This window comes from Anomaloglossus baeobatrachus, chromosome 4, assembly GCF_048569485.1.
Source record: "Anomaloglossus baeobatrachus isolate aAnoBae1 chromosome 4, aAnoBae1.hap1, whole genome shotgun sequence".
Lineage (NCBI taxonomy): Eukaryota > Metazoa > Chordata > Amphibia > Anura > Aromobatidae > Anomaloglossus > Anomaloglossus baeobatrachus.
Genome location: NC_134356.1, coordinates 505,843,002 through 505,856,284, shown reverse-complemented (window position 1 = coordinate 505,856,284; position 13,283 = coordinate 505,843,002). Strand labels below are relative to the sequence as shown.

Genomic DNA, 13,283 nt, shown 5'->3' with positions numbered 1-13,283 from the left:
ATTTATGTGTTATGTGCATCAATCATCAGTGCACTTCAAACAGCACATAATTGCAGCAACCAGTCTTTGCATCCTGTTCATGTAATGCCCAAAAGAGAAGAGTTGATGAAAAAAAATGCCAATACAAGTGTTCATATGCTTATGCAATCTAAATATCTTAGACAATTGTCTCCCTGATGGCATATGGAATGAGATTTCACTTAAAAACCATCTGTGCTTATTTGTTACCGATCTCTGCTTATTGTCAGTTGAGATATATATTCCTTGATATATTGATCAAGTATGGTTTTAACTTGCAGATTATAATCAAACATGCAAGAAATATTCATCTAACTTTAGCTCACATCTAAACTCCCGTCTTCGAAGGACAAAACCAGTGGACAAAAAAAAAATACACTATGACCATCACTTTTTTTTTTTTTTTTTTTTTTAAGTCTTGTTAGGAAATTCTAAATTTCATATAATTTCTTTAATATTCTTAGTCCCGCCATACACATAAGATGGGCATCATCATGGTCCCACCAAGTTTCACAGCCAACAGGAGACAGCTACAAATGTTTAAAACAGCAATTTACAGTTTTGAAGCAAAAGGAGACTTAGGGTAAGTGATCACGATCAGTGTTTGCAGCGTTTTGGATGCACCCAAAATGCTGCGTTGTGTAGCACAAGCACAGTGGATGGGATTTCAAGAAATCCCATGCCCACTGTGTTCGTTTTTCTTGCAGCGAAAACTGATCTGCGGTGCGGCTTCCCGAGCAGTAGCATGCAATTTTTTTGCAGCAGAGAAGCAAGCGTTCTCCACAGGGAGAACACAGCAAGAGACCGTAACTGCCCGAGCTCAGATTGTGGGCACGAGCAGCTGCCGTCTCCTGCAAAGGAGACTCGCAGCCCCGCAGGTCAGAACCCGCTGCATCTAGGATGCAGTGGGTACTGATAGTGTGCACATACCCCTAGGGTTTTGGTCAAACATACAAACTGGTAAGTACCAGAGAACCCTGTCTAAAATAAAAATAAAAAAACAAAACAAAAACCTCTGTCCAATCTTCTTAAACAACTCAAGAGAGCCCTCTACAGGCTGACCCATGTTAAGGACAAGAGACTTGATCTGAAATGTGAAGAGGTGTTTCCCAAATGTATCCTCCAGTATAACGGAACTGTAGGTTGTACAGGGAAAATAGCAATAGCAGGCTGTGCTATTTTTATGTGATTTTTTTTTGTGATGTCACTCAAAGCTTTCCCCTTATAGTTACTTCTTACAGACACAGATCTAGAGTAAGTTTTCCTGCCAATTCCCAACTTCAATGCGGTTTGGAGAGAGGGGGGGGGTTATATGCATTTTTCTGCTGAGGATTTGCCAACTGGCATGACGCACATACATAAACACTACGGTGCAGATTCCCACTGAAATCGATGGTGAGAAGGACACATGGATCTAGCCACGGAACACACATCAGAAGCTGCATAAAATGTCCTCTGTGTGAATTTAATCTAATACACAAGTACTTTATACATTGTTACAGTGTCTGTATTTCTTCATTCCCATTTTGAAGATGACCTCAACCTTATTCAGACATTTAACAGTTCCGCACGAGGTCCAAACAGAAGAATATGAATAATGTTATAGAAAAACATGAAACAGCTGTGTGAAGAATAAATTTATTTTAGATTTTTTAAAAGATTTAAATGATATATAAAATGTATACATTTCATCTTCTCCAGCAACATAAAACAATTTAAACAGCTAATTTGTTCGTGCCTTTCTAAGTACTGTATCTATAAGATACACTACAGAGTAAAAATGTATAGAACCTTATTATTCATTCTTTCGTTAAAACCTGCATATAGTACCTTTAAAAAAAAAAAAAAAGTTCCTGGAGAAACTCTCAGCATTGGGAATAATTAGATTACAATTCATTGGCCATGTTGCATTGCATTGTCTCATAATTTACAACCACCTTAGTAATTCATTGAAACAGGTACCACATAACAATAAAGATCTCTGTACAGACATTTAAATACATTGAAAAATTAAGAGATTTTGTACATTCTCATTTGATATACATGTTGTACAGTTTGAGGTCTTTGGAAGATAACTTCAGAAGCAGACATGTTATACTAGAAAAGCACTTATCTTTACAAGGCAACTTGAAGGGACTCTTTCCCATAGCTCAAGAATACAATTATCTGCAGATCATGGCTTTACTAAACTGATAAAATTGAAATATATAAAATATAGCCACTATACAGTTAAAATTCAAGGTCACCCTTTCATGTTTGTTATTAACACACTGCCCTGTGATGTATCTGTAGGCCAGTGTTACATGTGGAAAACCCAGAGAAAGACATCTTATATTTCTCCAGCTATTAAAACAAGGCATTCTTAAATTGCAGTTTACCCAAAACTTGGATATACAGACCGTTAACTAGAGTTGGTGCAAATTAATTTACAGGAGCCAAGACGTAAACCACGTCAGTAATTTGTGGCCTCTAGACAGAAGGCCCGAGAACCGCCTGTTAGAGCAGAGAATCCACGTCTCCTGTTTTGAATAGCCGGCCAAGTGAGACGTCACCATTGTGGAGTGGCGCATATGTGACATACTACCAGGCTGGATAATGAAAAGAAAAGCCACAGATGTAGTCAAGTAAGGGGGGGCCCTCAGGATTCCCATCCAGTGGCCACATATTACTGATGTGACCAATGGACCAGGTCGTGCAGATCAATTTACACCAACTCTACTTTTAACACCTGCATTTGGGAAATCTTTGAATTTTTAGAACAACCAAATGGCATATTTTGTCCAAAACAAATCAGCTTCATTAATATACAATAAATGAAGCAGGGGCACCACATTCACAGTTATGAGGTTTGTCTGGATTATGTTGTGTCTGTTTTCAAAAGAAAATGTGAATTGTCTAACTTTTTCCACCACGCTAAAAATTTACATAATGGGACCAAAAGGGACATCATAATAAATCAATGGAGCTCCACTGCTTCCATGCATGTATACATATGTTTTGGAGATTAATTATGCTGGTCTGTTCTAAAATCGAAGCAGTCAGGCAGAATGTCCAAATGCAGGTGTGTACAGAGCCTTAGGCCCAAGGCAGGATCTTTTATGTAAGGTCACTCACTTTATAAAATACATAGACTTACAAATAAAATCGAGACTCCTAGCAGCATACACACATGTGCAATACCCAACTCATTCTGGGGGCATTTGAGAATTGTCAACTGTATCTACAGTTTTCAGCTACAGCATTAAACGGATAGAGTTTTTTGACTCTTTGGTGGAATCATCGGGATCTGTTGACGATTCTGCAGGTCCATCCTGAGGGAATACCAGTTTGTCAGGGGTGTAGTCATTCCTCCTCATATCTTTCAACAAAAAAAAAATAAAGAGAGACTGCATTGTAAGTATTAGTACAAGAATGGCTTCTGCATTAACCCTATCTACAATTTTTATTTTCTCCAAGACCATTTCTATCGTGTCAATTTCTACATTAATTAAATAAGAATTGATTGTAATTTCCTTTTGTTTATAAAATGCAGAACATTTTATATGTATGTAAGGACGATTAAAATGTGAGACAGAGACAAAAAAAAGAGACCGGGCAGAGACAAAAAAAAGAGACCGGGCAGAGACAAAAAAAAGAGACCGGGCAGAGACAAAAAAAAGAGACCGGGCAGAGACGAAAAAAAAGAGACCGGGCAGAGACAAAAAAAAGAGACCGGGCAGAGACAAAAAAAAGAGACCGGGCAGAGACAAAAAAAAGAGACCGGGCAGAGACAAAAAAAAAAAGAGACCGGGCAGAGACAAAAAAGAGACCGGGCAGAGACAAAAAAAAAAAAAAAAAAAAAAAAAGAGACCGGGCAGAGACAAAAAAAAAAAAAAAAAAAAAAAAGAGACCGGGCAGAGACAAAAAAAAAAAAAAAAAAAAAAAAGAGACCGGGCAGAGACAAAAAAAAAAAAAAGAGACCGGGCAGAGACAAAAAAAGAAAAAAAAAAAAAAAAAGAGACCGGGCAGAGACAAAAAAAAAAAAAAAAAAAAAAAAGACCGGGCAGAGACAAAAAAAAAAAAAAAAAAAAGAGACCGGGCAGAGACAAAAAAAAAAAAAAAAGAGACCAGACAGACAAAAAAAAAAAAAAGAGACCAGACAGACAAAAAGAGACCAGACAGACAAAAAGAGACCAGACAGACAAAAAGAGACCAGACAGACAAAAAGAGACCAGACAGACAAAAAGAGACCAGACAGACAAAAAGAGACCAGACAGACAAAAAGAGACCAGACAGACAAAAAGAGACCAGACAGACAAAAAGAGACCAGACAGACAAAAAGAGACCAGACAGACAAAAAGAGACCAGACAGACAAAAAGAGACCAGACAGACAAAAAGAGACCAGACAGACAAAAAGAGACCAGACAGACAAAAAGAGACCAGACAGACAAAAAGAGACCAGACAGACAAAAAGAGACCAGACAGACAAAAAGAGACCAGACAGACAAAAAGAGACCAGACAGACAAAAAGAGACCAGACAGACAAAAAGAGACCAGACAGACAAAAAGAGACCAGACAGACAAAAAGAGACCAGACAGACAAAAAGAGACCAGACAGACAAAAAGAGACCAGACAGACAAAAAGAGACCAGACAGACAAAAAGAGACCAGACAGACAAAAAGAGACCAGACAGACAAAAAGAGACCAGACAGACAAAAAGAGACCAGACAGACAAAAAGAGACCAGACAGACAAAAAGAGACCAGACAGACAAAAAGAGACCAGACAGACAAAAAGAGACCAGACAGACAAAAAGAGACCAGACAGACAAAAAGAGACCAGACAGACAAAAAGAGACCAGACAGACAAAAAGAGACCAGACAGACAAAAAGAGACCAGACAGACAAAAAGAGACCAGACAGACAAAAAGAGACCAGACAGACAAAAAGAGACCAGACAGACAAAAAGAGACCAGACAGACAAAAAGAGACCAGACAGACAAAAAGAGACCAGACAGACAAAAAGAGACCAGACAGACAAAAAGAGACCAGACAGACAAAAAGAGACCAGACAGACAAAAAGAGACCAGACAGACAAAAAGAGACCAGACAGACAAAAAGAGACCAGACAGACAAAAAGAGACCAGACAGACAAAAAGAGACCAGACAGACAAAAAGAGACCAGACAGACAAAAAGAGACCAGACAGACAAAAAGAGACCAAAAAAACGGACAAAAAAAGGACAAAAAAAGGCAAAAAAAAAACCAAACAGATAAAAGAAAAAAAATACAAAAAAAGGACAAAAAAAAACGTCAAAAAAAGACAAAAGAGCAGCAGCTTGAGACTAGCAGAATACATCTATTCGTCTAATGTAAGATTGGCTAAAGCATAAACATATGGCAAAAACCACATGCACAAGATATCCCCCCAATTATTTATTTATTTATTTTAACAAAGAACAAACAAACTTGTACTCTTGTCCGAATTACAGCCAAGTTAGAAAGTAGACTTCCAATCCAGGGGGCTGTTTGCAACTTCAAAATATGGTTGCTCCACTTTCAGACTTCCCAATGTCCCAGAAATTTAGACACCCCTAACAGGAGTGCACACGAACTGGATACACAGCATCATCGGAGCTGGCCCATCACTGGGAGGCAGGAGGCTAAGAACGCTCAGCATAGGGAAGTATGAGAGTCTGAAGACCAATTGTAAAGATGCAAGAAGGGGACCCCAAAAAGAGGAAGGGCTGTATGAGGAGATTTCTTGCAATGGGCTATTCAATTGTGTACATCTCAACAGTGAAGAATATCAGGGGAATTTTATAGTAAATCTGCACCAGTTCAGACTATATGCAGAGAGCTTACTAGTTTAAGAATATATTAGACAAATATCATATTAGTATCAGGGATGTGACCTTGAGAAGTATTAAATCTGCCATACTGTGTCCCAAATAGGTTGATATAGCATATAGTGTGCAGCTTACCTGGAAGTTTAAGCTTCCTGCAGATTGAATTGCAGTGGTGTTTAGCACGGAAATTTTTTATGGCATCATCTCCTAAATTGGCTGGTCCGAACACCATATCTGCCGACCTACAGAAACATGTTCATGTTAATACTAAATAGTACATTTATTACAGAGATGACATTTTTCAGCAAAGCAATAGCTAGAATATGCAGGAAATTCTCATATGAACAGAAAATCTGCATAATTGAAAAGAAATCATACAAATAACTTGCCTTTTTTCTCCAGATTTTATAACTGATGGATCGGTGAGGTTTTCTCCAACCCCTGCAAACAAATCAAATGTCAAACTATTACCAAACGTCTCATTTATTGTGATGGTATTATAGTGGACCTTGCAATAAAGAATAAAGTCCAGAAGCGTACCATTCCATTCATTTTTGAACTGCAATGAAATTATTGCTTCTATAATAGGATTTTATCTAGAAAGTATGACACTGCTTAAAGGGAACCAGTCAGGCGATTTTCTAGAACAATACTTATGTTATGTTTAAATAGGGTTTTAAGATATTTCAGGATCAGTACGTTTTATTGCTTTACGTTATCCTGTTATCTTGTTGTAAGCTCCATAGACATAACTTGTCAGGAATATGTAAATACAAACTGCATGTGCCCTGCTCCCCCCTATTAGTGCTGTCATCAGTGAATTCTGAACTCAATTTGCTCTGCTGCGCCCACATATTACTTCCTCCCACTTCTCAACAGTGATAGTGAATGCTCTGGGATGTGGGTGGAGAGAGCAGTGAATATGCAAATTGTATTTACATACACTTGACTAGCCTGAAGGAGACACTGAGTTCTATGGAGCCTACAGCAAGATAACAGGATAAGGTAGAACAATAAAACTTACTGATCCCGAAAGGTCTCCTTAAGCCGTATTTAAAAAAATTAGTATTAAACTATAAAAATCCCCTGACAGATTCCCTTTAAGGCTGCTTTCACACTACGTTTTTTTAACATGCGTCATGAACGTTTTTTGCTGCAAAAGCGGATCCTGCTTTTACAGCAAAAAAACGCATGCAAAACGCATGTGTTATTTTGCAGGATCCTGTCACTTTAAGTTTATGGGCGGGCATTGGAGTCATGTGATCGGGAGTGAGGGGAACTGAACGTGAAAGACTGGGAGCTGGCTTCTGACAGCTGCTGAGGCTCGTAACCAAGGTAAACATCGGGTAACTTGCTTGGATACCCGATATTTACATTGGTTACGAGCGTCTGCAGCTGCTAGGAGCTGGTTCCCTGCACACGTAACCAAGATAAACATTGGGTAACTAAGACCGCGGTTACCCGATGTTTACCTTGGTTAAGAGCGCCCTCCGCTCTCAGGCGGGGGAGAGTGGAGAGAGAGGGAGGGGGAGGGAGGTGAAGAGAGAGGGAGGGGGAGGGAGGGAGGTGGAGAGAGGGATTGATCACGCGAGGCTGGTTTCTGTGCATGCGCAGTAGAGCAAGCAGGATCCTGTCTATCAGCATGCCAGTGTTCACATGCGTTTGCATGCTGTTTAGTCAGGATCCAGCAATTTGCAGTATTTGGACGCAGCTCAAAAACGCTACAAGTAGCGTTTTTGAAAAAAAAGTTAAAAAACTGCAAGTCGCTGGATCCTTACTATAACGCACACAAACGCAGGTGACCGCATGTTGACGCGAGTCCATTGCAAATACATTGAAATGAAAACGCATTTTCACTGGATCCGTTTTTACGTAAAAAAAAAAACCGTTCATGACGGATGTTAAAAAACGTAGTGTGAAAGCAGCCTTACTTGGAAAAATTGGTTTTATAAAACATTTTGACCCTTTAGCCAATCACTTAAAAAGTCTCACCTTGTAAATCTAGAACCAAAAGTTCTCCCCTTGTGTATTCAAAGGTCCAGTGACTAAAAGCTAGCATGGTTTCTTCCAACATATTAGTCGGGACACGCTCATCTCCATTGTTGTTATTGTATTTTCGGAACTCTCCATTCATACACTCCTCAATTGCGAACCACTGCCCAGCCGAGTGACAGTACAACAAAAAGACTTCTAAAAACCTGACGAGAAAAAAAACAAAACCCACAAACCTCCATTAAATGTAGCTGACAGATCACAATAACAATGCAATCTATTCTTAAATTCAGTTATGCATCTTCTAGTCTACTTGGCGATCCCCTTGCATGACACTCCGCTCACGCTGGCAGTGTCCCTGTTACTGAGGTCCGACTGTGCGAGCGGACCTCAGCAGCGAGGGGCGGGCCGGCACTGAGGAGGGGAGGGAGGGATTTATCTCCCTCTCTCCTCCGTAGCCGGCTACTGCCATTCTCGCACTGCACTCGTGTCGGGACTTTGCTATTGAGAAAGCAAATAACTTTTTTAATTCCCTAGGGACAAAGTGAATCTTAATTTTGCGTTTTTGTTTAGTCACCCCCTTTCTTCCAAGCCATAACTTTTTTTTCCAACTGACATTGCCGTATCAGGGCTTTTTTTCTGCAGGTCTACTTGTAGTTTTGAATTATACTTTTTATTTTAACCCCTGGGCGATTTTCCGTGTTTTTTTTTTTTGGGGGGGGGGGGAGGAGTGTTTCTCCCCTTCTTCCGAGAGCCATAATTTTTTTTTCCCATCAATTTTGCCACATAAGGGCTTATTTTTTGTGGAACAAGCTGTACTTTTGAATAAAACCATTAGTTTAACCATATAGTGTACGGGAAAGCGGCAAAAAAATTTCAAGTGCGAAAAAAATTGCAAAAAAAGATAGATTGCCCGGTTGTTTTTGAGATATTTTATTCACCGTGTTCACTATGTCAGTACGAGTTCTTAGACACCAAACACATAAGGTTTACTTTTATCTAAGGGGTTAAAACAATTCACAAGTTTGTCCAAAAAAAGGTGGACGTTTTGTGCCATTTTCCGCAATTTGTAGCATTATTTTTCGGGATCCGGGGCTCAGTGACTGTTTATTTTTTGTGTCTCGAGCTGCTGTTTTTAACGGTACAATTTTTGCGCACATGTTACGTTTTGATTGCCTGTTATCGCATCTTGCGCAAAATATGCGGTGACCAAACACGTAATTTTGGCATGTAGATTTTTTTGCTGCTACGCAGTTTACCGATCAGATGAATTGATTTTATATTTTGATAGATCGGGCATTTCTGAACGTGGCGATACCAAATGTGTGTATATTTTTTATTCTTTTAACTCTAATTTTCAATGGGGCAAATGGGGGTGATTTGAACTTTTATGGGTTTTTTTTTCATTTTTTAAAAGGATTTATTTTTTTAAACTTTTTTTTTATTTTACTTTTTCCCCTAGGGGGCTATAAGGGTCAGCTGTCTTATCGCTCATGCGCTTTCCTGTAGATCAGAGCAGCACTGCTCAGATCTGCAGAAAAGCTCACCTCTCGTCACTGGCAGCAACCGGCCGAGTTAAAGAGGAAGTGACTCATGCTAGCTACTGGAGTCATCACATGACCCTGTGCTACAATGACAACCATCGGAGACACGTGATCACATCACGTGACTTCCAATGGCGTCGGGTAAGTGAATGTTTACCACGGCCGGCATGTACAGCGTGCTGTGACATTTTCACAGCGTGCAGTAAGGGGTTAACTGGCACGAGTGAGTAGCGAATCCAACTGATGACAGGCTGGTAAACCTCAAGTCAAAGAAGGGAATTTTGTTTACTTACCGTAAATTCCTTTTCTTCTAGCTCTAATTGGGAGACCCAGACAATTGGGTGTATAGCTACTGCCTCCGGAGGCCACACAAAGTATTACACTTAAAAGTGTAAGGCCCCTCCCCTACTGCCTATACACCCCCCGTGGGATCACGGGCTCCTCAGTTTTAGTGCAAAAGCAAGAAGGAGGAAAGCCAATAAACTGGTTTAAACAAATTCAATCCGAAGGAATATCGGAGAACTGAAACCATTCAACATGAACAACATGTGTATACAAAAAAACAGGGGCGGGTGCTGGGTCTCCCAATTAGAGCTAGAAGAAAAGGAATTTACGGTAAGTAAACAAAATTCCCTTCTTCTTTGTCGCTCTATTGGGAGACCCAGACAATTGGGATGTCCAAAAGCAATCCCTGGGTGGGTAAAATAATACCTCGTGATAGGGCCATAAAAAACGGCCCTTCATTACAGGTGGGCAATTGCCGCCTGAAGGACTTGTCTACCTAGGCTGGCGTCCGCCGAAGCATAGGTATGCACCTGATAATGGTTGGAAAAAGTGTGCAGACTCGACCAAGTAGCCGCCTGGCACACTTGCTGAGCCGTAGCCTGGTGCCGTAATGCCCAGGACGCACCCATGGCTCTGGTAGAATGGGCCTTCAGCCCTGAGGGAACCGGAAGCCCCGCAGAACGGTAGGCTTCAAGAATTGGTTCCTTGATCCACCGAGCCAGGGTGGATTTGGAAGCTTGCGATCCCTTACGCTGGCCAGCGACAAGGACAAAGAGTGCATCCGAACGGCGCAGAGGAGCCGTGCGGGAAATGTAGATTGAGTGCTCTCACCAGATCCAACAAATGCAAATCCTTTTCACATTGATGAACTGGACGAGGACACAAAGAAGGTAAGACGATATCCTGATTGAGATGAAAGGGGGATACCACCTTAGGAAGAAACTCCGGAATCGGGCGCAGAACCACCTTGTCCTGGTGAAACACCAGGAAGGGGGATTTGCATGACAGTGCTGCTAGCTCGGACACTCTCCGAAGAGATGTGACCGCTACTAGAAAGGCCACTTTCTGTGAAAGGCGAGAAAGGGAAACATCCCTCAAAGGCTCGAAAGGCGGCTTCTGGAGAGCAATTAGAACCCTGTTCAGATCCCAGGGCTCTAACGGCCGCTTGTAAGGAGGGACGATATGACAAACCCCTTGCAGGAACGTGCGTACCTGAGGGAGTCGTGCTAGGCGCTTCTGAAAAAATACAGATAGCGCAGAGACTTGTCCCTTAAGGGAGCCGAGCGAGAGACCTTTTTCCAACCGGGATTGCAGGAAGGAAAGAAAAGTAGGCAAAGCAAATGGCCAGGGAGAAACTCCCTGAGCAGAGCACCAAGCTAAGAATATCTTCCACGTCCTGTGGTAGATCTTAGCAGAGGTTAGTTTCCTAGCCTGTCTCATGGTGGCAATGACCTCTTGAGATAATCCTGTAGACGCTAGGATCCAGGACTCAATGGCCACACAGTCAGGCTCAGGGCCGCAGAATTCTGATGGAAAAACGGCCCTTGAGACAGCAAGTCTGGTCGGTCTGGCATTGCCCACGGTTGTCCTACCGTGAGATGCCACAGATCCGGGTACCACGACCTCCTTGGCCAGTCTGGGGCGACGAGGATGGCGCGGCGGCAGTCGGACCTGATCTTGCGTAGCACTCTGGGCAACAGCGCCAGAGGTGGGAACACATAAGGCAGCCGGAAGTGCGACCAATCTTGGACTAAGGCGTCCGCCGCTAGAGCTCTGAGATCGTGAGACCGTGCCATGAAGGCCGGGACCTTGTTGTTGTGCCGAGACGCCATTAGGTCGACGTCCGGCCTCCCCCAGCGGCGACAGATCTCCTGAAACACGTCCGGGTGAAGAGACCATTCCCCTGCGTCCATACCCTGGCGACTGAGGAAGTCTGCTTCCCAGTTTTCTACGCCCGGGATGTGAACTGCGGATATGGTGGATGCTGTGTCTTCCACCCACGTCAGAATTCGCCGGACTTCCTGGAAGGCTTGCCGACTGCGTGTCCCTCCTTGGTGGTTGATGTATGCCACCGCTGTGGAGTTGTCCGACTGAATTCGGATCTGCTTGCCTTCTAGCCACTGCTGGAAGGCTCGTAGGGCAAGATACACTGCTCTGATTTCCAGAACATTGATCTGAAGGGTGGACTCTTGCTGAGTCCACGTACCTTGAGCCCGGTGGTGGAGAAAAACTGCTCCCCACCCTGATAGACTCGCGTCCGTTGTGACCACCGCCCAGGATGGGGGTAGGAAGGATTTTCCTATGGACAGTGAGGAAGGAAGAAGCCACCACTGAAGAGAGTCCTTGGCTGCCTGAGAAAGGGAGACGTTCCTGTCTAGGGACGTCGACTTCCCGTCCCATTGGCGGAGAATGTCCCATTGTAGTGGACGCAGATGAAACTGCGCAAAAGGGACTGCCTCCATTGCTGCTACCATCTTCCCTAAGAAGTGCATGAGGCGTCTCAAGGGGTGCGACTGTCCCTGAAGGAGAGATTGCACCCCTGTCTGTAGAGAACGCTGTTTGTCCAGCGGAAGCATCACTATCGCTGATAGAGTATGAAACTCCATGCCAAGGTATGTTATCGATTGGGTTGGAGTCAGATTTGACTTTGAAAAGTTGATGATCCACCCGAAACTCTGGAGAGTCTCCAGCGCAACGTTCAGACTGTGTTGGCATGCCTCTTGAGAGGGTGCCTTGACAAGTAGATCGTCACAGAGTGACCCTGAGAGTGCAGGACTGCTACTACTGCTGCCATGACCTTGGTGAAGACCCTTGGGGCTGTCGCCAGACCGAAAGGCAGGGCTACGAACTGAAGGTGCTCGTCTCCTATAACGAAGCGTAGAAAACGCTGGTGCTCTGGAGCAATCGGCACGTGGAGATAAGCATCCTTGATGTCTATTGATGCTAGGAAATCTCCTTGAGACATTGAGGCGATGACGGAGCGGAGGGATTCCATCCGGAACCGCCTGGTTTTCACATGCTTGTTGAGCAGTTTTAGGTCCAGAACAGGACGGAAAGACCCGTCCTTTTTTGGCACCACAAACAAATTGGAGTAAAAACCTTGACCTTGCTCCTGAAGAGGAACAGGGATCACCACTCCTTCTGCCTTTAAAGAGCACACCGCCTGCAGAAGAGCCTCGGCTCGGCCGGGAGGCGGAGAAGTTCTGAAGAATCGAGTTGGAGGACGAGGGCTGAACTCTATCCTGTACCCGTGAGACAGAATGTCTCTCACCCAACGGTCTTTGACATGTGGCAGCCAAATGTCGCCAAAGCGGGAGAGCCTGCCACCGACCGAGGATGCGGAGAGAGGAGGCCGAGAGTCATGAGGAAGCCGCCTTGGTAGCGGTTCCTCCAGCTGCTTTCTTTGGGCGTGACTGAGCCCGCCAAGAATCTGAGCTCCTCTGATCCTTTTGAGTCCTTTTGGACGAGGAGAATTGGGACCTGCCCGAGCCTCGAAAGGACCGAAACCTGGACTGTCCCCTCCTCTGTTGGGGTTTATTTGGTCTGGGCTGAGGTAAGGAAGAGTCCTTACCCTTGGACTGTTTAATGATTTCATCCAATCTCTCCCCAAACAGTCT

At 43.2% G+C, this 13,283-nt stretch overlaps 1 protein-coding gene across 2 annotated transcripts in view; it reads right to left on the bottom strand.

The window, feature by feature from the left end:
* Positions 1-1,642: 1,642 nt before the first annotated feature.
* The window catches only part of TRPM7 (transient receptor potential cation channel subfamily M member 7), a 227,669-nt gene continuing 216,028 nt past the window's right edge, over positions 1,643-13,283 (bottom strand). For both annotated transcript variants that reach the window (XM_075345830.1, XM_075345831.1), the window contains 4 exons: positions 7,838-8,043; positions 6,235-6,286; positions 5,981-6,087; positions 1,643-3,376 (listed from right to left, as the gene is read on the bottom strand). In XM_075345830.1, coding sequence (XP_075201945.1) covers positions 3,252-3,376; positions 5,981-6,087; positions 6,235-6,286; positions 7,838-8,043 — 490 coding nt within the window. In that variant the 3' untranslated portion in view covers positions 1,643-3,251. The remainder of the gene's footprint in view (positions 3,377-5,980; positions 6,088-6,234; positions 6,287-7,837; positions 8,044-13,283) is intronic.